This window comes from Pholis gunnellus (assembly GCF_910591455.1).
Source record: "Pholis gunnellus genome assembly, chromosome: 5".
In the NCBI taxonomy this organism is placed as follows: domain Eukaryota; kingdom Metazoa; phylum Chordata; class Actinopteri; order Perciformes; family Pholidae; genus Pholis; species Pholis gunnellus.
In genome coordinates this window covers 11,201,969-11,226,672 of record NC_136531.1, presented here as the reverse complement: position 1 = coordinate 11,226,672, position 24,704 = coordinate 11,201,969, and the positions used below count along the sequence as shown (strand labels likewise).

Here is a 24,704-nt window from a genome sequence, read left to right as displayed (position 1 = left end):
AAATGTATGGTTTTATCATGCACATTATGTTGCAGAGAGGTGGTTCTTCCTTGTGGAGAGAACATGTTTAATGTTCATCTTCTATTCATAATAAAACACTTTCAAACAAGAAGAAAGAAGATGACTTCGCCCAATTATACACAGCACGGCTCTAGAAATGGTAAATTCTGTGTTTCTGTGAGTTTCCAACATTCACGTCATTAAGGTGTAATGGTACTTCACAAATCTTTTGAATAGAATTTTATTAATTAATTTATTAATTTAAAATAGCCTTAACAATTAATAAACAGTTGAATCAATACTGTCAGTTAATTTATCAGTTGGTCATCAGAAAATTCAAAGTTACCCTGAGAAATAGTTTAGCAGGTAATAAGTGAGGCCCCCAGATTGATATGATCCGTTTAGTGAATAACGACTTTTTGCTGTTTGAAACAGCACTTTTTTTATCCTGAAGGATAATGTTTTTATTTCATAAACGTGTGTTGATATTTTGTTATTGTAGTGAAAAGGCTTCAGGCGAACTGTCTCTGCTATACAACACAACAAGAAATCATAAGATGAATCATCAATCAATGTGAGTCTTTCTACTATCAAGCAAAAACATCAAACAATCTCTGGTTTCAGCTTCTCAAATGTGAGGATCAGCTGCTATTTTCTGTTATGTTAGTGTTCTGTGGGTTTTGGACTGTTATTTAAGTCATTTGAAGAAGTGAAGTGAAGGTCATTTTATGAATCTATTAATTAAATAATCCAAAACAAACTATTTTACTTGCTAATAAAAATAACGTGTTGCACCTGCAGATTATCTTTCACAAAGAGACAAAACATTTACATGTGCTTGTATGATTTAATCATCACTGATAAAATACTAAACCAGTGTTATTTTGTTTTTCAGATCATTTTTACTTCACCAAAGGTGAGTGGAAACTTCAGCAATACATCTCTATTCCATTCCATCCTTCACATTTACATCCCTCAGCTAATGAATAACTTCAATGCAAAAACACCATCTAAGCGTCACACACGTTTAGCCAAATGTAATGTCTTCATGATTCTGCTGTCTGTGTTGAAACACGGTTTAAGATTATCCGAAAAACTTAAAAGCAGATTAGTCTAAAAAGCCTTTACACCTTTGATAAATCAATTTGTTTTGATGTGTGTTTCTGTGTCAGTGTGTGTGTGTGTGCATGGGTGTGTGTTGTGCTTGTGTTAGTGTGCCTGACAATGCATCGCTGACCCTTTGATTGGGGGATAAGTCGCTGCTTGTGCGTCCATCTTGATTTGATGGCCGGAGAGAGGGCTGATTGACCCCGTGACCTTTCTGTGTGGGGCGAAGCTGCTCGATGTCCGGAGCTCCTGTCAGTTAATGAGCGACGGCTGCTCGGGGCACGCTGGGCCCTAGCTAAGTGACCGGGCCGGATGACCACCCTCTGCTGTGACCTTCTCTACGGCCATCAGTTAAACCCCCCCTCCAATACCCAACCTCCCCCCCCCCCCCCCCCCCCCCCCCCCCCCCCCCCCAGAGTGAAGCTGAGACTCAGGACTTAAGCTCAGGTTTGTACAGCTGCTGCACAGGCTTTCACCGGTCGACAACGGAAATGTTCACTATGCCATCGTCATGGCAGTTTGGGATGCAGCAATGCTCCTCCCAACACAGGCTCACGCACCAATACCAAATTATCTTTTTTTGAGTAAAAATCTAAACATCAATTTATCAGTACAATCTCTGCAAACCATCCACTGTAATGTAAACTCGTCATAAACATTATCCGTGTTTTTGTATCAAATTTTGCATTAATCATTAATTTAAACCCCTTTATTTACATTTACAAGCAGTATATAAACACCTAATGTATAGTTAATAACACTATAATGTAGCCGTCACAATGTTTTTATTAATGTTTTGTCAAAGATGAAAATGCATCATATGATGAACTCATAACTCGTGTACAAACAGTTAATGAGTTCTTGTTTACAGTATCACATGGCTGCAATCATATATATACACATTAGAATGCAAATCAGCAAATCTTTACAATGTGTTTGAAAGTATTTACTCCCTATACTTCCTTAGTTGTCTTAGCATCAGTTATAGATGCTTCATATACACTTAAAGCTTTTACAAATGTCCTTAATTCTGCTAAAAACTAATTGATCATATGATAGATAGATAGATAGATAGATAGATAGATAGATAGATAGATAGATAGATAGATAGATAGATAGATAGATAGATAGATAGATAGATAGATTGATAGATAGATACTTTATTCATCCCCAGGGGGAAATTTGTTTGTAGCAGCTGCAAACGAAGTTATAGAGTAAACATAAAAATATGAAAGATGCTCAATATATACAATAAGATAACAGAGCAGAATATAATACATTTAAGAAAATGTAAAGAAAATAAAAATTAAAAATGCACAGTATATACAATGGAATAGATTAGTGTTAAATTAACTAGCTAGGTAAAAAAAAAAACAGTAGTGCAAGGATCACCAACAGCAAACAACAACAGTGTAGCAGTGTTGTATTGAATTGGAGGATGATTTGGCCAGAGGTGATTTATTGTAGAGTCTTATAGCAGAGGGCAGGAATGTTCTCTCGTAGGCCTATCGGTCCTTGTCACAGCGGAGCTGGATCAGTCTGTTGGAGAAAGTGCTCCGCTGTCCCTGCAGTAGGTGGTGGAGAGGGTGATCCGGGTTATCCAATATGGATAACAATTTTTTCAGTGTCTATCTCTCCACCACCTGTTCCGGGTAGTCTTGTTTACAACCAATGATGGAGCCGGCCTTCTTAACTAGTTTGTTAAGTCTGTTGGTGTCTCCGGCTCCAATGCTGCTCCCCCAGCAGACTACGGCGAGATGCTGTATGCTGCTTAGAAATACTAAATAGGTAGGTGGTTAAAAATGTTAAAATGTTATGTCAGTGCTGGTAACCACTTTATAATATGGCATATTATATAAAGGGTTTACAAGTGGTAATTTATGGATATATTAATGGTTAGTAAACCCATCATTCATGCTTTATAGATCAGTAATACTCAATTGAAAAAACAGCAACTTTTGAGTTGCCTGGTCGTGAGTAATCTATCTGGCTTCTTCAAGATAACTTCCCCTGTTTTATTAACATTTATGACTCCACATAGATTATCAAGGAGGGAAAGTCCATGGTCCTGAATTAAATTAAATTATTACCTTTTATAACTGGAGACTTGATGGCTTATTTCTCACCTAATAAGCCATTAGGTCTGCCAAATGTTAGTAAGTTGTCACAAATGGCTTATTGCTGATCTATAAACATTTATATGTGATTAACGATCAACAACAACAATTTATAACATATTACTTATGAGAAAGTGGAACCAGATTTTAATGGTTTTAAAAAATCAAGATGTATTTCATTCAATGCAAATATTTCAGATTCCAAAATGTAAATAAGGTTCATATTTAAAGTTATATATACAGTATAACTTTATTAGAGCCTTACGGCGGTAAAAAGTGTCTGAGCAAAGATAGCAGCACCACGTAGTTAACAGGGGTCAAAAAACATATTAGACAAACTTATAATTATACAAATAAGTTATGAAGACAATAACCAAGGATCACAAAACACATACGATTAAAAGGACAATGTAAGATTGATAAAATAACAGAAACAGAGTTTTATGAACTATTACACCTACAGTTAACATTTCTAAATAAGTTAGTGTTATCGTATTGAGGTTGTTCGGACATCAGCAAGTTTACAAAAAGTATACAGATTGTCATTTGTAATATGCTCTGCAACTTATGTTATACAAATTGAAATGTAGTCAAGTAAGATCTTTTACTTTTAATCCCCATATATGTCTAAACTTTTCCTGATTGGATGAATTTCTCTTATTCCGTCAGCAGATTTGGACCGCGATGCAGCAGGCTCGTTTCTTGGAGCACGTGAAGTCTTGGGCCGCAGCTGAAAGCAGCCCATCCCAGTGTGGACGTTTGTTGAAGTGAACAGGGTAATGAATTTTAAACTGCTATAGTAACAGCTCTCAGACATGTGGTTTTAGTGTGTGAGCATGGGTGAGTGGGTGGGCGTGTGTGTGTGTGTGTGTGTGTGTGTGTGTGCGGTTGGGATTTGCAGTTGTGTCTGTGTCTATGTATTTTCTATGAATGTAGGGGATATGTGCATAAATGGGGTTGGGGGCAGGGAGTCAGCCTCTGTGTACGTGTGAGTGTATGTGCCGAGGATAAAGACCTAGCAAACCAGCCTGGCTTAGTTGACAGGTGACAAGGGTTGTTTTGAATGGGGATTTTGTAATACCAACAGTGAGGAAAAAGCCGGGGTACCAAGGGACTTCTGAAAAGAGAGAAAGAGGACTTTTATTCTTGCAGTGACGGAAAAGAGAAAAGGCAGTGAAGGCTTCGAGGGACTTAAGGATCCCACTAATCAAACTGCTCCACCGTCTAGCGCACTCATTTTTATTCAAAACGTAGAAATGCTAAATCATTCCAATCGGATTGATCCCTGTGTCAGTGCCTGTGTGGTATTTTCATTCTCTTCTTTCCTTCGTATCCTCAACTTTGACATATCAGTCAAGCAAGGACAGAGCTGTTACAAAGAGTACTGATCCAGAGGCAGCCTAATGGTTAAGAAGTGTCATTTTAAATGTTGTTTGTAAATTTGCATAAATTAACAGACCCTCAAATCGCTTCGTCAACAGAACATTTTTCTCTCAAACAGTATTGCTGGAGTACAGTGTGTGGATGAGGGTGTGTAACATAATACAAAAAGTAACATTATATGAATAAACACGTATTAAACTCATCATATATTGTTGAATTTCAACTGCGGCCATTGTTTAAACACAAACTGAAGCTTCAACTGTTAGCAGTGCAGATATCTCTGTTGCTCCAACTGAAATTTAAATTGCTTTCAGCTGCAACATTTCAACCAAGACATTACCTCCAAAGTTTTACTCTACAACTGTCTGTTTAAACCAGAGATTATATATAAGAAGTGAACGTATCCACCATGACGTCACCCATTGGTTTATGGACGACTGTTTTGAAGCCTTGAGTTGTTTTTTTGCAGCCAGAAGTGACCATATTTGGAAGAAGGGGTGAGGGCGGGGAAGAGCGAGGCCCGGCGGGGCCCGATCTCGTTAGCATAGCAAATTCTAAGTTACCAGATAACTTTAGCTAGCTAGCTAGCTTTCTTGGTTAGCAAGGTGCATCTGTACTTCCCATTGATAATAATTGAGATGCTAATTTTGGCTTGCGAAATACATGCTTAAACAAAATGTACTTACCGGAAGAAATGAACAGCTGACCGTTAAGCATACCTGGCTTTATGATCTATTTTTCTCTAAATGACCATCATTTCCTAATAGAACATCATGCTGTATTGAAGAAGACTTAAAACTAGAGATTGAGGCCATAAACTCTAGAAGATGTTTACTGAGCTAATTTATCAATAATAGATAAAGGTGACAAATAAAAGCAGAGTAATTTTCTCAAAGATTTCTACACGATTGGACTTATTTTTGCAACCAGAGGAGTCGCCCTGAGGGCCAATAGAAGGAATGCAGGTTTAAAGCACTTCCACATTGGCTTCACTTTTCAGACCAGGAGGTTACCCCTTGGTTTAATCACTTAAGTTGACATTTCAACTGCTTACAACTGAAACTTCAACTTCTGACACACATTTCAATTATCACTGATATTTCAACTTTAATGTCATTGCTAAAAACTTGAATTGATAATCAACCTGCTGTCATCTTTCACATTAACAGACGCTTCAAACCCTATCAGTGCTTCAACTTCAACCGACATTGATCATAAAATGTTGACTGCCTACACACATCAACAAAAGCAGACGTACAAACTTCATTCACAGTTGTAAACATCCTGCCATAATTTATCACAGAATCTCGAATATTTAATTTTCAATTAACTCAAACATTAATCAGTTTAATTTTGAGAATCTGTGTCTGTCTTGTATTTTTCTGGTCTGGTCTGTGTGTTATGTGTGGGGGTGTTGTGTTTGTGTTTATATGTGGCATTTGGGAGACATAATATCTGCATGATATCAGTGATATCTCAGTGGACGCGGCTGACATTTTGTGTCGACTTTTTTGCTACACTTCAACACCTGCATATTGTCTCCAAATTACAGTCGAAACCTTTACAATGTTTCATTTATCGGATGTGAAACTAAGATCAGTATTTAGGTTCCTTCATATAGAAGAAACAATTTGTAAAAATCGTAAGCTGTGTTGCACCAACAAAGTCAAAATCTTAAAATTAGTTCCAATCAGTTTAGCCAAACAAGGTTTGAAATCTAATCCAGGTTTAGAATTAAGCATCGCTCTGTTCAACAATTAAAAAACTAATCTCTATTTAGTATTTCCAAGTAAATTCAAGTTTATTGGAACCTAGTTATTTTGCTCAATGAGGCACAAAATAATATGTAATCTATGTAAACAACTAAACCAACAGTTGAATAGAGGTTTAAATTAAATTTGTTACGATATTTAAAATGTTGGTAGAACAAGATTTAAAGTTAATTCATGATTTAATCAGATTTAAAAATGAATCCTTGTTGGTCCAACCCAGTCTTAAAATTCCCTCTGCTGGGTTTACACACAACGGTAAGCCTGTCCTTGCTCTGGAGGATCTTTGTAAAGTCTTTGCTTGGGCAAGTGGGTCAAACAAAAATATGTTATTTAGTGCATTTTGGGAAATATGAGACCATGCATTTTGGGATCTTGACCCAGTCTCTTGTGAGCCTCCAACAAATGAAGTGCAACATTAAATGAATTGCATTCAAATCCCTGTGAGCTACAGGAGTAACTCAATAACTACCATTCTAACATAATAGATATGTACAGTATTTACAGTTCAAACCTGTTTATTCTTAACACGTTTTTTAATACTGAACAAATTTACCCATACAGTACAATATGCCCTTAAAGAGTGAGCTCTGTGGTGGACAGGTGACCTGAGCTCAGTGTTTACCTTATTTCCCCCCTAATGTATGCTGGGATATTCTCTGAGCCTCTTTTATTGTTGATAGGAACAATTACATACAATCATACATAAAAATATTTAATTTAGAAATGTTTATCAGTACATAAACACATCCAGTACATACACGTTACATGCCAATACATACACATGCATCAGTTAGTTCAACTAACTGATGCATAATATATAATAATTTACATTTTAATTTCACCTTTTACGTTTTGTTGACTTTGGCTTTACCTCCATATTGTTTGAGGTCCCACACTTCCCACTGCTGTATATTTGTAAAAATAATAATTATTACAAAATCAACCAATATCTTTCCTTGAAATGTATTTTTTTTATTTCTGAACTTAATTAGATCCAATTAAAGTATAGATTTGGTGTAGTGCTGCGTAAAAAGTATTGACAAAACCAATCACAGATATTGAGCACATTGTATATTTGACAGGGACCCCAAACTAAAGCAATGTATCAATTTCTGTTGCAGATATGTTTATAAGCATAATGAAATTAGAAAAAGTAATGAATTATTGAGCTGATAAAACAATATTACGTTTTTGAGCTGTAAGGGGAAAAGATTGTATGAGTTATACGTACAATTGAATCTGTTGGTTTTTCACAAACATGCATGTTTTTGGTTCAATTATCCAACTGATGCACATCACTTCTTTACATACTGTTATTTCTTTGTACACAGTTGATCCATTATGCACATTTGTAACACTCTAAGTATGTTCACTTCAGTAACTGGACCAACATCAGAGTGGATTAGTGGCTGCAGTGAACAGAGCAATTGGTAATTGTATTTAAAAGGGACACATTTCTAGGGTTAAACACCCCTGCTGTGACCCAGCCTGTCCAACGGAGAGCATTTACCCAGGCAAACAGTGGCCTCTCCCCCACCCACCACCTCCACCTCCACCACCTCCACCCCAACACACCCACTATAGTGGCTTGTGGCAGCCCCGGGAATGAAAAGCGGAGCACTGACTCAACTCTCATCCTCTCCACCACTGTCCGAGATTAAATCGTGAAATCGTTTAGTGTTTGTGTGGTCTTCCCTGGCTGTGAGGAGAAAGGATGGACTGGCTAGAGAGAGAGAGGAGGGATCCAGCTCTAGGCAGTGTGTGGGAACCACATAGGGAGAAATCCCTGGCTGATCCTGGCCAAAACACTTTGTTTTTCTCCCCTCCGCTCACACCCCCTTCCCTCTCTCTCTTTCTTTCTATCCATTTTTGGGTTTTCATTTTTATTCATAGGGTGATTGGGGTGGAGGGAAGGGTGTCAAGAAAGCAGGGGGCAGTTTGTGTGTGTGTGTGTGTGTGTGTGTGTGTGTGTGTGTGTGTGTGTGTGTGTGTGTGTGTGTGTGTGTGTGTGTGTGTGTGTGTGTGTGTGTGTGTGTGTGTGTGTGTGTGTGTGTGTGTGTGCGCGCGCGTGTGTGTGTGTGTGTGTGTGTGTGTGTGTGTGTGTGTGTGTGTGTGAGTGAGGAAGGGATTGTTGGTCGGCTGATGCCAGTGGATGTAGGTGCAGGCCTCAGACCAGGCCTGCCAACAATAGCCACAGTGTTGTTTGGGTAGTTGCGTCCAGGACTCTTGGACATTCTTCCCATGTCAGTATAATCACTACTGGGAGGTAGCTCCATTACGGATTACCATATCATTAATAGTATCCATGACTTTTGTTCAAAGGCTACTTGTGTAATGTTGCCTTGTGGATGACGGTTAATCCGCTGAGCTGCAGCTGTAGGAAAGAAGAGGGGTAGATCCCACCATCAGTCTCTCTCTGCCTCTCTCTCACACACACACACACACACACACACTCAGATATAGACACACTCACTACTCCACACATGCTAACACATATAGAGGCATCTCTCTGCCCAGGCCCACGGGGATCAGGCCCCTGAAAGACAGATACAAACAACAGTCAAATACAAAGTTCCCCCCATAGAGAAAAAGAAACATCCATTCTACACTTCCCAACTGATCCCCTCCTTAAAGCCAAAGACCAACCCCCTGCCTCCCCCCTTTCTCTCCCCTTCTCCTCCCCTGTCCCTGAGTTGGCTCTCGTCCTCCCATTAAAGCCCCCCGCTCTTTAGCGCAGCCCTCCTCTCAGATGGTGGGCCAGATTAGGAGGGGAACAATAACAGTTTTCAATGTAAAATGTGCATCTTGTTAGTCCTTTTTCTCTCCTCTCCTATCTTATGATGGGGAAAGAAAAGGAGAAGCGTAAGCAGCCATTCAGAAAGTTATCTGTGGTTGTCTTCTCCTCACAAACGCTGGCCTGTGCCGTGGCTGTTTTTAATCCTTCTATTTTTCAGTCTACCGCTGGATTTTAGCACAGAATATACAACCAAAACCCTATAGACCAGGGTTTCCATAGGCATCTCAGCTCAGCATTCAGTAAACATAACGTTGGGTGTGTCCTTATGTCTTTTCTTGCAGACACAACGTTGGAATGAAAAGAGGAACTTCTTGGCACTCTCTCGTTATTGTGTAACTTAAACGTTTTTTAATTTGTTCTTACTTTATGATGATTCCATGAAATGAAAAAGGAAAAAATCTAATTTCAAAGTAATTTGTCATAACTTCTTTTAGTAAGCCACTACATACAGATTTCTTGAAAAAAAAGGAGCGCTTCATTAATGGGCTTTGTCCGCTGCTAAATGCAGCTGCAGCGCTACTGAGCTGTAATAATATGTTTGTGACATTCAAAAAGTATTTGTCGTTTTCTCTGTAAGACTGATAATATAATGAGCCTCTTTAAGTTTCATATTTATTATAGAGGGCAGAGAAAGAGTGTTTGCAAATAATGTCTTGGTAATATCTAGAAAGAATATTTTATATGGAATATTTTATCCCATAGTTTATATTTATTCTGAACTGTGCTATATTGTCTTAGTAGTGACAATGATGACTTTTTCTGGATTAATGTCTGATACCAAACAACGTATAACTGAATCTGCCTGAGCAGAGAATCACAGAAGCAGTGTGTTTGATCATTGTTTGAATGGATCCCAGCCCCGCCTCGGGAAGCCTGAGAGTCACCCCCGATGTTGGCAAGTTGATGGGGCAGAGCTGCCAACTTTGACTGCAGCAGATACCTCTGAATAATGTTCTCTCAAGCCCTTGTTTGTTTTCCTAATGGGTATTAATGTTGGGCATACAAAACACTCCTTTGTGTGCTGGTAGTGGGAGTTCGGAGAGGGCAGCAGGACTGATATTCTACAGCTAAGTTATATAAACTTAAAGAAACAATATTTTTAAAAAGCGTGATGGTCAAGTCATTTTTTTATTTTTAATTGCATTTCACGGTCTTCGTGTGTGGATATTAAAATTCTAAAGCTACTAAGACCTCAAGTTAAGAATATTTTGACGTACTGCTGCTACCAAGGTTATATAATGAATTGCCCCACAGATCTGAAAAAATATTGTTTGAATTATTTAATTTACCTGCAGATAGCTTTAGGTTCTCACTGGGAAGAATATGTAAGCAGGATAAATTAATCTCCTCTGGATTAGTTTTTGTGATATTTCATAGGATATTAAGATTCTACAATATTCACTGTCATCATGAAGTGATGACAAAAAAAAAAAGTTGCAATTAGGGTAGAATTTTCAAATTGGTGTTGAAAAGAAACTTCATTTAATTTTAGGTGTACAAAAAAGAGCAAAAGACATTATTTGAATTGACAGACAAAGAAATTGAACTCTTACTTTGGATCCTTATTCTCAGTAAAAATAAAAATACTAAAATGTTCCCACATGCATGAACAGCACAAACAAAACAGATACAAATATACAATTATTCAACACCAGTCTAACTTGTTGAGACACTTTTATGTTTGCAATGTGGTCATTTTGATGAAGGTTATACTTATAACTTGATAAACTGCACAAAAACACTTAAACTTTAACTAAAAACTGCTCTGAGATCCACATTCTGTGACCAGGGAGAGAAGGAGGTTAGAATAAATATTTTCTCTTTTCATTACTATCAAAATTCAGAGTCACAAGTCCACCCTAGTGGTTGAAGACTCATAATATCCTCAGTCTGAGTGCCGGTGGGTACATTTGTTGCATGGCATCCTCCAGCTTTCTTCTAATTCCCTGTCATCTTTCACTGTAATCTACATAAAGTCAACAAAGTTCCACCAAATCCTTATAAAAATCATTTCAGAATCATGGAGAAATTAACTGTCTCAGCAAACTCAACCTCTCTCATGCAGAAACTGTTCTTTGTTTTTCTGATTACTGCCTTTAACAATAGTGTATATACCATTAAATCCACGTTTTTTGCTGGCAGCTCGGTCAGTCTCATTTGATGACTGACGTGTATTATTTCTAACCGATTTCCTGCTCTGTGGTTGTTGTTCCATAGTCCTGGTTGTGCTGCATCATGTTCTCGGTGTCGGACATGGGTGCCCTGCTGTGAAGGTCACGGTGAGGTCACTGAGGGTACGACCGCTTCGCCCACCACCACGATGACCACTGCCGTACCAGAGATCAGACAGTTAAAACATTGTAAAACTAAAAGGAAACACGCTCTGAATTTACAATGTTGTTACTTATTTTGAAAACCGCGACTATTGTTTCTCAGTGTCTCTTCTCTCGGTGTGTGGATGACTTTCTGTGGTTCTGCTTTATCTTCATTTATCCCCCCCAAAAAAGCTCTTTCTGCTCAATTAAAAGCATTCAGTCACAATAGCAACATTCACGCAAGAAAATGTATTTGCTGGATGTCGTTCAGTTTGACTTGAGATGAAGTCCTCGACCCTCACTGGCTGTCAATCTCATTTCTTCTTTATTTCTTTCTCGGGATTGGTTGCTCAAATCGTGACCTCAGAGGGTGACCTGTGGCGCCCCGGGGTCCCCCATCGCTGGCCCTACTCTGGCCCCGGACACAGCTAAATACAGAGGAGCGTCCGTCATCTCGCCGGACAAAAGGGCAAACATACCATGCTCGCCCCTCATGAGTCCAGCCAAGCGCACAGGGAGCACATTAGGACCTCTGGGTTTTATTTACCCTTTCTTTTTGGCCCTGCAAAGAGTCGACTGGGGCGTCAAGTTGGTCAGGTGCCTCAGCTGTGACCGTCTGACCACATCACACACACATGGCCTTTCACATTCCCAAAGAGGTTCATGTTGCATTCTTCTGATTCACGTTGTCGGTTTTCATATTCTCTGTTTGCCACTGAAGCGTTATGTTTGAGAAAGATTTCTGGCAAGAATAAACCTGCCTCAGTACAACCTAAAGGCTTTCTCAAAGAAAGCTTCACACGTGAATGCAGCCTCACAAGCACGAGAGTGATTGAAGCTGAAAGGACGGCTCTCCTCATTGAATCCCAAGATGGGAATTCCAGTGCTGCTGGAGATCTTGAGCTCTATTTGCAGAATAGAGGTGAAAGAGGCGAGTTAAGTGTGTGTCGCAGGGAAATAAAAAGTGAAGTGACGATAGACACAGGAGCAGTTAACAACACAACGAGATAATTGAATTATTTCCATTGTGAAGCAAAGATAAAAGCTCTGCTTCTAAAAATGTCCTGCAAGATTTCACTTTATGTTTGATCAAGAATGTAGAGACTGTTGTAATGAACCGTTGTTATTTATTTTAAAAGCACAGTTCACCCAAATTACAAAGAAGCATATTGTACTCTGGTTGTATCCAGCCAGATAGTTTTGGTTTTATCTGATCTATCTGGTCTCTGCTTTCGTCTTTGTTTTACTATCTTAACTAAAGTAAAAGTGTTGATGCTCAACTCATCAAGGTGAAGCTAATGTAACAGCGTTATACTCTGTTGGGTGGGTTTAATGTTTACAAGACGTCATATTTTAAAAGATCAAATGTTTTGTGACATTTTTTACCCTGTGAGGTCATTTTAGCTGACAAATAAATGTGAATTTATACTAAAATCTTTAATATTTCCCTACAGAATTCCGAGGTCAAAGTAGCACAAAAGTACCTCAAAAACTGTACTTTAAGTATTCGATCAAATGTATTTAGTTACTTTTTGCCATTGATAAGATAAACTGTAGATTGTCTTTTACAATTAGTATCCATCAACATTAAGAAAATGAGTTATAAAGAGTACAGAATGTGCTGCTTTGTACTGAAAATGGAAATAAAACATTTGTTAAGATGAAACATTGTATGCAGGGAACATTTTGAAAAGTTGGTTGTAATAGTATATGATTTATATTTATAGTGTTTTGTAAATCCTTGTGCCCCCAGTAAATGTGGCATTTTGACACCTGCACCAAAACACATTCGTCTTACTTGGTGAATGAAGTCTCATTCCGATACTGATACAGAAAACGATAAGGTAATGTGTTATTTATATTTTTAAAGTCACATGACCGTTATTAAAGATAACAGTGTCAGAATGTTGCAAGAAACTGAGAAACTGCATCTCTGCTGTTGATTCTTCTTCTACGGCCTCTTTAATTTAACATAGCCTTCTAAATATGAATAATTTATTGATGTTGTCCAACTTAATGCCATTAGTCTTTAACAAAAAAGGCCTTAAATCATAAATTATGCCACCCTATTGCAGACGTCTTGTGAAATTACTCACATGGTGTTATTGTTATATTTGCCTCCTCTTTACACTTACTCCCTTTATAAATGCACACAGGAACTGGAATGTATGGCGCTCTTTGTCTAACTACCATGCAAATTACCTGATTTATCTCGAGCACTTTCCGATGTCACACTGTCTGTGCTCGTGACAAAAGTGTCCCTTGTTGTGGCACACCAGATAACCAAACCCACCCTCATGGAACTCACAGCACCATATCTAAAACACACTCTCAACCTTTTGTCCCCCAAAAACAAAGAACTGCACTTTCTTTTGGCAAATGATGCCTTAATTGTGCAAGTTAACAAGCTTGCTCTTTTTTCCCATGAATAACAAAGAGTTTGGTGCCCGTTTGTTTCTTTTTGTTTGTTGTTGTTTTTTTGTTTCTTTAACTCTCTTCTATAGTGTGTTGCTGCACGCTTGTTGGACCGTTCCCATGCTGCTCTCCCTGTCTCCATATTTCTCAGATAGTCTGCGGCGGCGGCGGCGGCGGCGGCGGCCGTGTTTTACATGAGAGAAACTTAACAAAACAACAGAAGAAGACAAAGAGCGAGGAAAGCCAGGGTGTAACTGAAATGATAAGCCACAGTGGGATATTTTGTACAGTATTCATTATGTTTTCATTTATATCGGAGATGTCTTTGACCCTTCTCCTGCTCTTGCCCTTTTAAAACACTGCTCTATTCATTTTTGGCTCAAATATCTCCGTTCTAAATGGAGGTATTGAATGGGACATCGCCAAGGATTTGCATAATCTGGTGGCATTGCTGTTGAGCCCATAGAGGGTTGTGCCAAGTGCAAAAAAGGTGAAGCCCTTATCCCGTGGCGGGGGCAGAGAAGACTGAAAAAGCAACTTAATTAGATTTCATATCTGATATCTTTGATCTAACATAATTTGTTCGTGCCTGCATCAGCAAAAAACAAAGAACATTGTCTTAAACTTTATGATATATATATATTTTTTCTTTTTTCTTTTCTGTTTATATCTAGAAACATTCCTTTCTATATGAAAAACATTCAGGATAAAATCAAATATTGTCACTTTTTTACACTTTGTTACCGCTAAGTGATGTGCTCTCCCCAGAATCACTCCCAGACAATCAAAAGGCAGAGATATGTGCTGTTTTCTTTTCTCCTAACAGACTCCATTCATGTCTGCTCTCTTCTTACAGTGCCAGTCTTTCTTCAGACATCGCTGGTGCCAAGGCAGTAGGATGGCTGCCTCTCTCTGATGGGAAACTGTTGCTCATGTGCTCTGGGTTGGCTGCCAAGTTTTGGCATTATTGGTAAGAGAAGGGGGGGGGGGTAGGAGTAGGGGGGGTGGGGTGGGGGGGGGGGGGGGGTGTACAGGGGGCCCTTTAAACCCTGTGAGATAGTGGTATCTGTTGTGGGAATGATCTTCATCCCTTTTTTAACACTCCCTCTATCTCTCGCTGTTTCTTTTTCTCTCACTCTCTTTTTCTGTCCCCCCCCCCCCCCTCTTACAGCTTGTGTACTTCTTCTTTGGCTTTTCTCCCAAAGTTCGACTGTACCCCTCCCACGCACACGTGTGCACACACACACACACACACACACACACACACAAACAGGCAACACAAACACACTACAGCATGGTAAACGAAAGGAGCTTTGTTGTTGCACTCTCAGAAGCTTAGCTAACCGTCTAAGCCTGACTTCAGTGCTCATGCGGGTACAAAGATCAAAACAGGAGCTCTCAGACACTTATAGGGCACGTATGTGTGGGTTCCTCTTTTGGTGACAATATATAGGCAACTATTTGCTCTTGTGACCCCTTAAAGTTGATAGTTTGACATTTGGGGAAATATATGAGAGATATATGAGAGTAATCGATGCCACTCTCATGGCTGCCCATTAAAGCTGCAGCCAGTATAGGTGGTTAGCTTAGCTGGAAGCAGGGTGAAGCAGCAGTTTGGCTCTGTCCAAATGTAACAGTTCTGCCTAGCAACCCATTTGACAAACTCTTAATGTCTCGTTTATTCAATCTGTACAAGAACCAAAGTGTAAAGATCATAATTAACTGCTTTATGGGGGGTTCTGGGTTTTGTGTCAGACTATTTACAAAAGGTTACTGTACGAAAAGAACAAACAAGATATACCGTGTTCATTTGTGATCTTTAGAAGTGGCAGATCTTGACACTTTTGGACAGACCCAGGCAGCTGCGTCCCCTGTTTCCAGTCTTTGAGCTGAGCCGATCAGCTGCTGGCTGTAGCCTCATATCTATTGGACAGACATCCAACTTCTCATCTGAGTCTCGGCAAGAAAGCGAATAAGCGTATTTCTCAAAATGTCTAAACTATTCCTTTTAAATGAATAGTTTAAAGTCTTGGCCATGTAGACCTGAGTAATGAGCAATCTTCCTTCTCAAATTGTTACATTTTAAGGATTTTTAGAAGCCTGAAGAGGTGAAAATATCCAGTCTTAAAAAGGAAAAAACTATTGTTTGAAAAAGTATCCGAAAAATATAATAATAATTTGTGTTTTCCTTTTCCATCCAATTCATCATCACTGTTTTAAAATCTCCATTTTGTCAAATAAAGTCTGTACTTGAGTGTCAAAAACGTTTTTCTTAAAACAGGAAATAAATCTGCAGGTACAGTGAGAATTTCAATCTGTTTGCAACGGATATCAATTTGTTTCAAACATTTTCCAGAGTGAGTGTCTCTGTCTTGAAACAAGACAGAGACACTTTGCATATGAAGAACGATGAAAGCTGATTTTTAGGAAGTACTTGAAACAAACTAAATAGCTCTCTACATTTACTCATTTCACTTGTTAAAACTTTAGGGACTCAATTTACAAGCAAACATGACTTGGAATAAAGATTTTTCTCCAGTGACCCCTTAGATTATTTGTGGGGATCCTTTGGATGAGAGATAACTGAATCACAACATAGAGGAAACTAAAAGTGCATCATTGTATAAATTGATATGTTTTGTTTGTAAAGTCTTAATCTGCAAAATAAACTAGTACCTTTAACTTTCAGATACATTTAGTGGAATAACAATACAATACTTTCCTTCTGAAATGTGTAGTCCTTAAAATGAAAACAATACGTACTTCATAATTGTACTTGAGTAAATGTATACAGTTACTTTCCATCACTGTTTCTTGCTACATGTGAAACCAGATTAACAATAAAGTTCTGGACTTACTTTCAGATTAAAGAAAAAATATTATTCCATATTAAATATTAATCTCATGTTGCACTTGCTCGAAACATTTCAAAGCAATATCTCACTAAGCCAAAATTAATTATGCATTCAATATATCTTTTTTCCTTTCTCTTTCTTGAAATGCGTCTTTAGAACCTGTGTTCATTATTATTATATTATAATTATTGTGTGTTATAACAGCTAGCAGCAGAAATACAAGAACAATAAATATACATTATGAGCATCTTCTGTATACAAATGAGTAACAGATATGAAATACTTTATACGCTAACATAAAGTGATTTGAGACAGAAGTAGTCACAAATAAGAAGTGGAAGTTGTAATAAGAAATCAAATGTAAATATTTCACGAAAGGGAACACAATTTGACGTTGGGTATAAAGTGTCTTGTGTCTACAGATAGAAGTGCAGCATTAAATATAGTTATTGCACTATAACAACAAATAAATACATCAACCAATAACAACAGTTTATTGTCAAAAAAACTATATAGATGTGTTTGTAACTGGAAACATGAGGCTTCTGAAAATAGTTTTTGAAACACATTTTTAAAACTTATTTAATGTTGTTTTTTTGTTTTGGTTTATTGATTAAAAAAATGTAATAAGTTACAAACATCTAAAAGCAATAATGTCTTGGACTTATTCCCATCATTGTCCGTCTTTCCACACGTGATGAAACTTCCTCATCACAGTTTTTATATAGACTCAGAGTGTGAATTACGTTTTCCTTTGACATTTCAGTGATGAATAATTTTTCTAAAGAGCGGATTGTTAATGTTCAGCATGTGATGTTAATGCGAAAGATAAACATTCTCAAAGTGAGGCTTTACCACTGCGGCTCAGTTTACATGACAATAAATAGTTTGAAGTCCTTTTTCCTTTTTATCCGTGCTCATTTTATTATTATTCATGTGATGTGCTGCAGTTTAATCTTTCTCATCTGGCTGAACATCAGTCTTTTTTTTCCATGTTTAGAGTCAGGATTTAAACCAATATTGGAGCTGTAGGGATCCAAGTGTTCCCTCAAAGCCTTTTCTCTTTTATTGTATTGTCACTTTTCCATCTGCGTGGACACTTGTCTTTCATTTCTTTCATTTGCTCTCTTGCTGCTTGTCTTTTTGGTCAGGGGCTGGTTAATGTGAGTTTATCCAACCATCCAGGCGATTAATGTGGGCTTATCCATGCATCTGTACCCATCCACCCAGAAGCGATTCTTCTGTCCATCATATCTGTCCATACGTGTCAACGGCCACATGAGGACACCTACAACTTGCTTGTTGTCTTATAAGGAACAGTATTATCACCTAAGTTGACACAAAAGAGAGGTATGTGTAATGATTTATTTACCTCTGAAGGAAAACCGAGAAGTGTTTTCTTGAACTCCTCTTAGAGAAAAACTTTGATTTCATGGTGTTGATTATTTTTCTTCGCAATCACTCAAGGATGAAGCCCAAGAGACGCAGAAATCGTTCTCCTTTCAGATGCACCACAATGGGGCTCCTTGGTTAAAAAAAAACAACACAACAAGCAGTTTTTCCCCCCTTTTTTAACTTCTCCTTTGTACAATTCAACGCCATACAACTTACTTAAAGAAAGACAGAAGGAGCCTGGAAGTAGTTCAATGCATGTATTGAGACTCTGTCGTCACATATAGCAGCTTGGTTTATTCTGTTGAAGGCAGAGAGACCTTCCTATCAGTAACTTTACCAATATGGTGTTTAAAAGGCTTCACAGATCTCGCCTGATTTAATGTAAGGCTGCTCTCTAGTTTCAGATGTTTGAATGACTAAACATCATATTTTACATAAAGAAGTACCACATTTACGGTGAGGTGGCTCTGTCTTCCCTGCATAACATCCCTCTTTACTCCTGATGAACTTAATTTCTCTAAACAGATGGAAATAGTCAAACGTGTCTAAAGTTCAGAAGGAGGAGAACTTTTATCTTGTTTTGACACTCTTTGAGATCCTATCTATGCAATTTTTCATGCAAAACACATAAAAAACTGTGTGTCTTGTATGGAAATCTTTATTGACTTGTTTTCCCTCATTAGGTCAAAAACTGTTTTTGTATTCAATCACAGATTTGAATGTTAAGGAAGGGGGAGTGTTGGGTGAGTCAATGGTTTTGTTAACTGCAGGTCTGTTTAAGTCAGGAGCGGGTGGCCCATTGGGAATCAGGCTCATGTCTGCCCCCTGGAAACCGATGCTGTGACACATTAAACCCTCAGATCAGCCCATAAACAAGTCTGTGGATGAGACTGAAGACTGAAGGCCTAGTGCACCAAAAATAGTCGCATCTTTATGTAGTTTGAGCCCAGCCTGCCTTGTTCTAAATATTTCTTTTACAATGAAAAACAGTCCTAATTTATTTTAGTTTCATAAAAAGATATGTACGCTGTTATTTAGATGTTAGTTTGTTTAATGTATATTTCTACTCAATTTATAAGGCAAAATCACAATATCACCAATGATTCACAGGAGATTTAAACTGAATTCACTGAAGATTGAACATCTTTCACAAAGTTGCACTGAGAAATATTTTCTCTCTCTTTTCAACTTTTGCATTGCTTTTCTTGGCACTTAATATCTTCAGGAACGTCACCTAAACACTGAAAACTTAGTGTAAATGATCACAAAACAATTTGAATTTTAGTCAGAAATATTTATTCACAACATGTACAAGGTCTATTTCCATCATTCACAAATATATAAATAAAAACAAACGCAAAAGATAGCAAAACTATTTACATCGCGTGTTGCGCACTGTGCAAACTAAAAGTGTTTGCGTGCGTGTGACCGATGAAGTTGAAATAGTGGTGATCGAGTCCCTGCACCGGTGATAGGTATCCACCGTGCTGCTGTGTGTGCGCAGAGAGGGGCACTGTCGGGTACGAGATGCCCGGGCTGCGGGTCGAGCTGTGCCAGGTGAAGTGTCCCGGTGGACTCTGCTGGTACACGGAGTCAGACGGACTGTGGCTTTGGTGCTCCGGAGAGGAGTGCAGCTGGCTGAGGTAGTCAGACGGCTCTGACATCGAGGCAACTGAGCCGAACATAGGCTCAGTGACCACACGAGATTTAGACTGTAAGAAGGCGAGGATCCGTGCGTACTTAATGTCTTTGGTTTCAGCCCTGTCCTCTGTGGTCAGGTAGTGCACAAGGTTCTTCATACACTCGTGGTATCCGTAGTGGAAGTAGTTTGCAAACTCAGCCAGTAGTTCACCTGGAATGAATCAAATAAGCATCTGCGATTACAACCCCGCTGACATGAAATGATCAACATGTATGACGCATAGTTTTTGTGCGTAAAGATGGAGTCGCAACAAAATGTAACCATATAAGTTTAAACCAAAAGTTACATAAATACACAAATAACTCATAGTTTTACCTAATCAGAATTGTAAACGTGTGTACACAGTCTATTCACAGAAACGTGGGGTTGAGATGCGTAAAGTGTCGGAGCTCTGTTAAAAGTTGACTCACCCTTTTCTCTCCCACGGGGGAAATCTGCTGAGTGCAGCGCTCGCAGGTACTGAACTGTCATTTCCAAGATTTCAGCTTTCTCCAGTTTTCCAGAGTTCTACCGAATATAAAAAATTCCAATATTAGAAAATGTTTACATGATTATTCGACAAACATTGTGTGATAAACATTTCCTTGCTAAACAATCAATAGTGTGGAATAAATACGAGTTCTAACATAACATGAAATAAACATTTTACAATACCTGTTTTGCCAGGGCCATTGGTACAGTTTTTCCTAATTCGTTGAGGCAGCGATTAATGCGGTCCCGTCTTCGTTTCTCTATGACTTTGTGAGAGATGGGAGTTCTCTGAGAAAACAAGGGAGAGAGAAAACATGAGAAAAAGTAATACACCTCATTCACAGCTATTTTGTCAATCAGAAACACGAACATAAAACACCCAGGAAGGTATAAGTAAAGAGAAATGCAGCGATTCAATATTTGGATTATTTTTGCGCGCTGCGCGCTGTGCTGCTCCAGAGCGCGCGACGGACATCTGCGCGCCGAGCTGTTTCTACAAACTGTGATGCCTTATTGGAAATATTTGAAATATCTTTTAGTACATTTAGATATGTATAAGTGTTTGTCACCAAATTGATTCCATTAAAGTTGCCAAAATATTCAGTAACTGTCTGATAGGCTATTTCAGACCAGTAGTGCGCCATAGTTATTCTGTAACGCGTGCCACAGAGGTGGTGGACAATATATTTCCCCTCCACTAGCAGGAAAATTACTCCAAGTTGTAGCCGAAGAATATTCGCTGTAAATGCTGAAATACAAAGTCCCATAAAGTGACTCAAAAGTGTTAAAGAAGCAGCGTTGCCAAAAAAGTTCAGTCCTCGTAATGCAGAGCGCACATGGAGCGCGTACCTTTCTGTCTTTCATTTTAGATGCCATCGACGATTGTCTGACAATTTTCTTTAAAAAACCGGATCAGCAGCGAAGAGAAGTAGACCAGTGTTGCTCTGGCAGAAGATGAGGCAGACTGAGGTGTGTGGTGGAAAGCTGGTACTTATAAAGGGATCATCCAAGGGACTCTGGCATTCATGGTGTAAATTATTCCATGGGATTAGAGCCATGCATTGGGTAAATGTGTGCATTTAGGATCAGTTAAAGAAATAGTAAAAATCTAAAGCCATGGGCTAGCAGGGGGGCAAACCTGCTTTGTTAATCCACGTGGCTGTTCAAAAGACACGTGATTACTTTTGGAATATTATTTGCATAGTAACAACCCAGGCGGGAAATAAGAGGCGAGCGTTGCGATCGCCTGATCCGGCGGGGCGCACTGTGCGCACTGAAAACAAAGAAACCCTCTTTCTTCCAACTCGCGTTTCTCACACGATCGCCTGTTTACAAATCCCAGCAAGCGATCTTAACTCTCATCCAAGCCCGGTCCGAGTTTTAAGGCCTGTCCAGTGTCATTAGAGTAATTAAGTAAGCCTTTAATAGGCTGTTCCGCCAAGTTCAGGGGAGATCTTTTGGAGACGGAGTCCCCCCGTTTGTTCTCGGCGTTTCTCACACGACTTGGTGACACGTCCATCTTTTATGAGGGACGGCAAGCTTTTTGTTTACATTCTTCATTTTGTTGGACTCCTCGGCAGGTGTGTGATTAGCCCTGGCACACGAGCGTCGTCTGCGTCAAGGCCAGCGTCTCCAGCAGCCTCTGGCACACGAGGGTTACCCACCACTGGAGACTCTTTGGAGAGGCTCAATTTGTATCCTATTATCCTATAAGAAAATGTCTATTCAGTCGAATGAATAGTTTCATTGGCCTAAATTTTAATAATGCTGTGAAAGAAGGGGAGAAATAAAGAAGAATGCAGCTGGTGTGAACGCGCATTATTCCCCGTCACCTGCAAGATGGGTAGCCTGGAGACCCCTATTCATTTGCCTAATTTCGGTCAACTTAACAAACTTTGGGAGAAATTATACTGCCATTGTTATGAAGGGTGAAGCTTTCTGATCGAATTAACAGCATGTTTTGATCCGGTAAATGTCATTAGAAAGAAAGAAACAATCGCGTTTAAAGGGGCCTGGGTAATGCGCCAAGTGGAGACGCCAACGCGCAAACTGCACAAAGGGTGCTAGTAAATGCCACAGGGGACTTTTGTACCCTCACATTGCTCAAGTTTTTCCCCCCAAACAAAGGGCATTATTTTATACTTGAATACATTTCATACAACAATTGGCTGTTTTCTTCAAACATATTTTCACATCAAGTTTAACAACAGGTTTATTGTGTGCGCTCCTCACAGATTCAAACTGCTCTCATGCGCCAAAACATTGCTCCATTTCTTTATTTTGTCACTGAGAACGTTTTAATCTCGAAACTTTCACCATGCTTGGATATATTTGATCCTGTGAGCAATGTAGAAGAATAAAAAGCGGCGGTGGTTGGGAAAGAAAGGCTCACAAGACATCTGAAGTGTTTGGAGAGTTTTCAGAGCACCATGGAGAGAAAAGCGCGAGCGACCGGGACGGGGGCATAAAATCCAATTACTTCACTGTGCAGTTTAACACTTTTTATGTGTTTGTCTTTTGAAATATTGAGGGACTTGTGTGCTATTGCTTAAAAAACTGAATGAAATACTGGAAGTTTTTGCTGACCGACTTTGTAACGTCAAGTTTTGCGTCAGTTCGAGGCCAAACGATGCGTCAGGATTTACTGTGGTGTGAACATTTAATTTCCGTGTTAAAAGATTTTGTTTTTTATTTTCCAACGACTATGTTATTGTAAATAAACGTTTGATATATTCATGTTTTTAAGCTCTTCTCAGTAAAATATTTGTCACACTACATATTCACATTTTACATTTAATTTATCATGGTGCCAATATTGGTATGATTTAAAACAGCTTGTTGTTGTTTTATTTGTATTTATTGATGATTATTCCGTACATATATACATAAAAAACATATTACATTATTGGTTGAATTTGGTTATGCAGAATTGTTGCATTCGTTTGCACATTAGTATGAATTCTTTATCGATTTTTAAGGTGTGTCTTGATAGCATTGATCTAAATAACCCTTACAGGCACTAATGTGCAGTAGGTACTGTGGAAAATGTTAGTCACTGCTGTGTTCTCAACCTATTAATAAAGAGGTCATAACGGATAGAACTACAATAATGTATACGTCATTAAAGGGTGCACAGAAATCACAGCATAGCTATACAAATCCCTTTAGTACCATTTTCATCCTGTTATTAGAGAGTGCTGTTACTTTAAATATCTTTTATGCAAATCAAAACACAGCAGTCAGTTACTGTTTAGGTTTTTTTCCATAGCCTATAGAGCAAGAAAATAATCATATTGAAAATAGTCACATCCCTTAATTAAAGGCACAAATGAATCAGTCAGATGAGAGCATGTGAGATCTGTGGTAACATGACACAACGACTGTTGCCCTCAACAGACAGCTTTACTTGTGTGATTTTATTATGAAAGATCTAGTAGCCTATAGCATAAAGGCTACTGTATGTATTTAAAACACATTGCACATGTTTACATTGCTGCAGTTACTGGTGTGGTCAAATCATGCAGTTTTGGTTCTGCATACAAAATCCCACAACAATCCCTACAAAAATAATGCTTCTAGAATATGACTCGAAATAGTGTGTCTGCTCAGCGAATTTGTGGGGACTTAATCGCTCGTTTTAATCTCCCATGATATCACTATAACATCAGTACACCAGCCCGTTACAGGAAAATATAAACAAGCCTCCAGACAAGCCTAATTTATGATAGCAGCTCCGGTTTGGATTATGTCTGTGTGTGTATGTGTGTATGCGTGTGCGTGTGTGTGTGCGCGTGCGTGCGTGCGTGTGTGTATGTGTGTATGTGTGTGTGTTGTCAGGCGCTGCGCTCTGACCCGTGGTGACCTCAGAGGGTCCCGGACACAATCCTTTAGCTTGGTGCGCCACCCTCCGCCTGAACTGCAGCAGTTCACACGGTCCCTATTGAGCCCCTGGAAATGATCTAAGCTGAGTTCAGACTACATGGTTCAGCAGCTACAGGCCCTTTTGAAAAACAAATACAACAGCAACAGAAGCTGAAGATTTACTTTTTAAAATGTCTAAACATGGGAGCAAACGTATATTGCATTCCTCTCCTCTCAAACAATCTTTAATAGTATCATAATGATCGTCCAGAAGGTAAAATATAATATATATATTTATTCATCACTTTCATCTTTTAGATTTAGAGGAACGTTACTGTGATTTTTGAATCTTGGGGGATGAAAAAACAAACATTATAAACTCAACCCAGACATTAGAATAATGAATTAAAAAAAGACCATCAAAACTCTGTTTTCCAAATAACTTATGATAAGTGTATATTTAGCGGGGCTATTTGCACCATTTTGTTGTGTCTGAAAAGGTCATTATTCTTTA

At 38.7% G+C, this 24,704-nt stretch overlaps 1 protein-coding gene across 1 annotated transcript; it reads right to left on the bottom strand.

The window, feature by feature from the left end:
* Positions 1-19,532: 19,532 nt before the first annotated feature.
* helt (helt bHLH transcription factor) lies at positions 19,533-21,778 on the bottom strand (the record flags this gene model as incomplete). The annotated part of the gene is made up of 4 exons (XM_079159688.1): positions 21,179-21,778; positions 20,513-20,617; positions 20,269-20,365; positions 19,533-20,008 (listed from the first exon to the last, which is right to left on the bottom strand). Exons 1-4 carry the CDS (start codon positions 21,203-21,205, stop codon positions 19,533-19,535), a joined length of 705 nt encoding a protein of 234 aa, XP_079015814.1. The 5' UTR covers positions 21,206-21,778.
* Between the last annotated feature and the right edge of the window lie 2,926 nt (positions 21,779-24,704).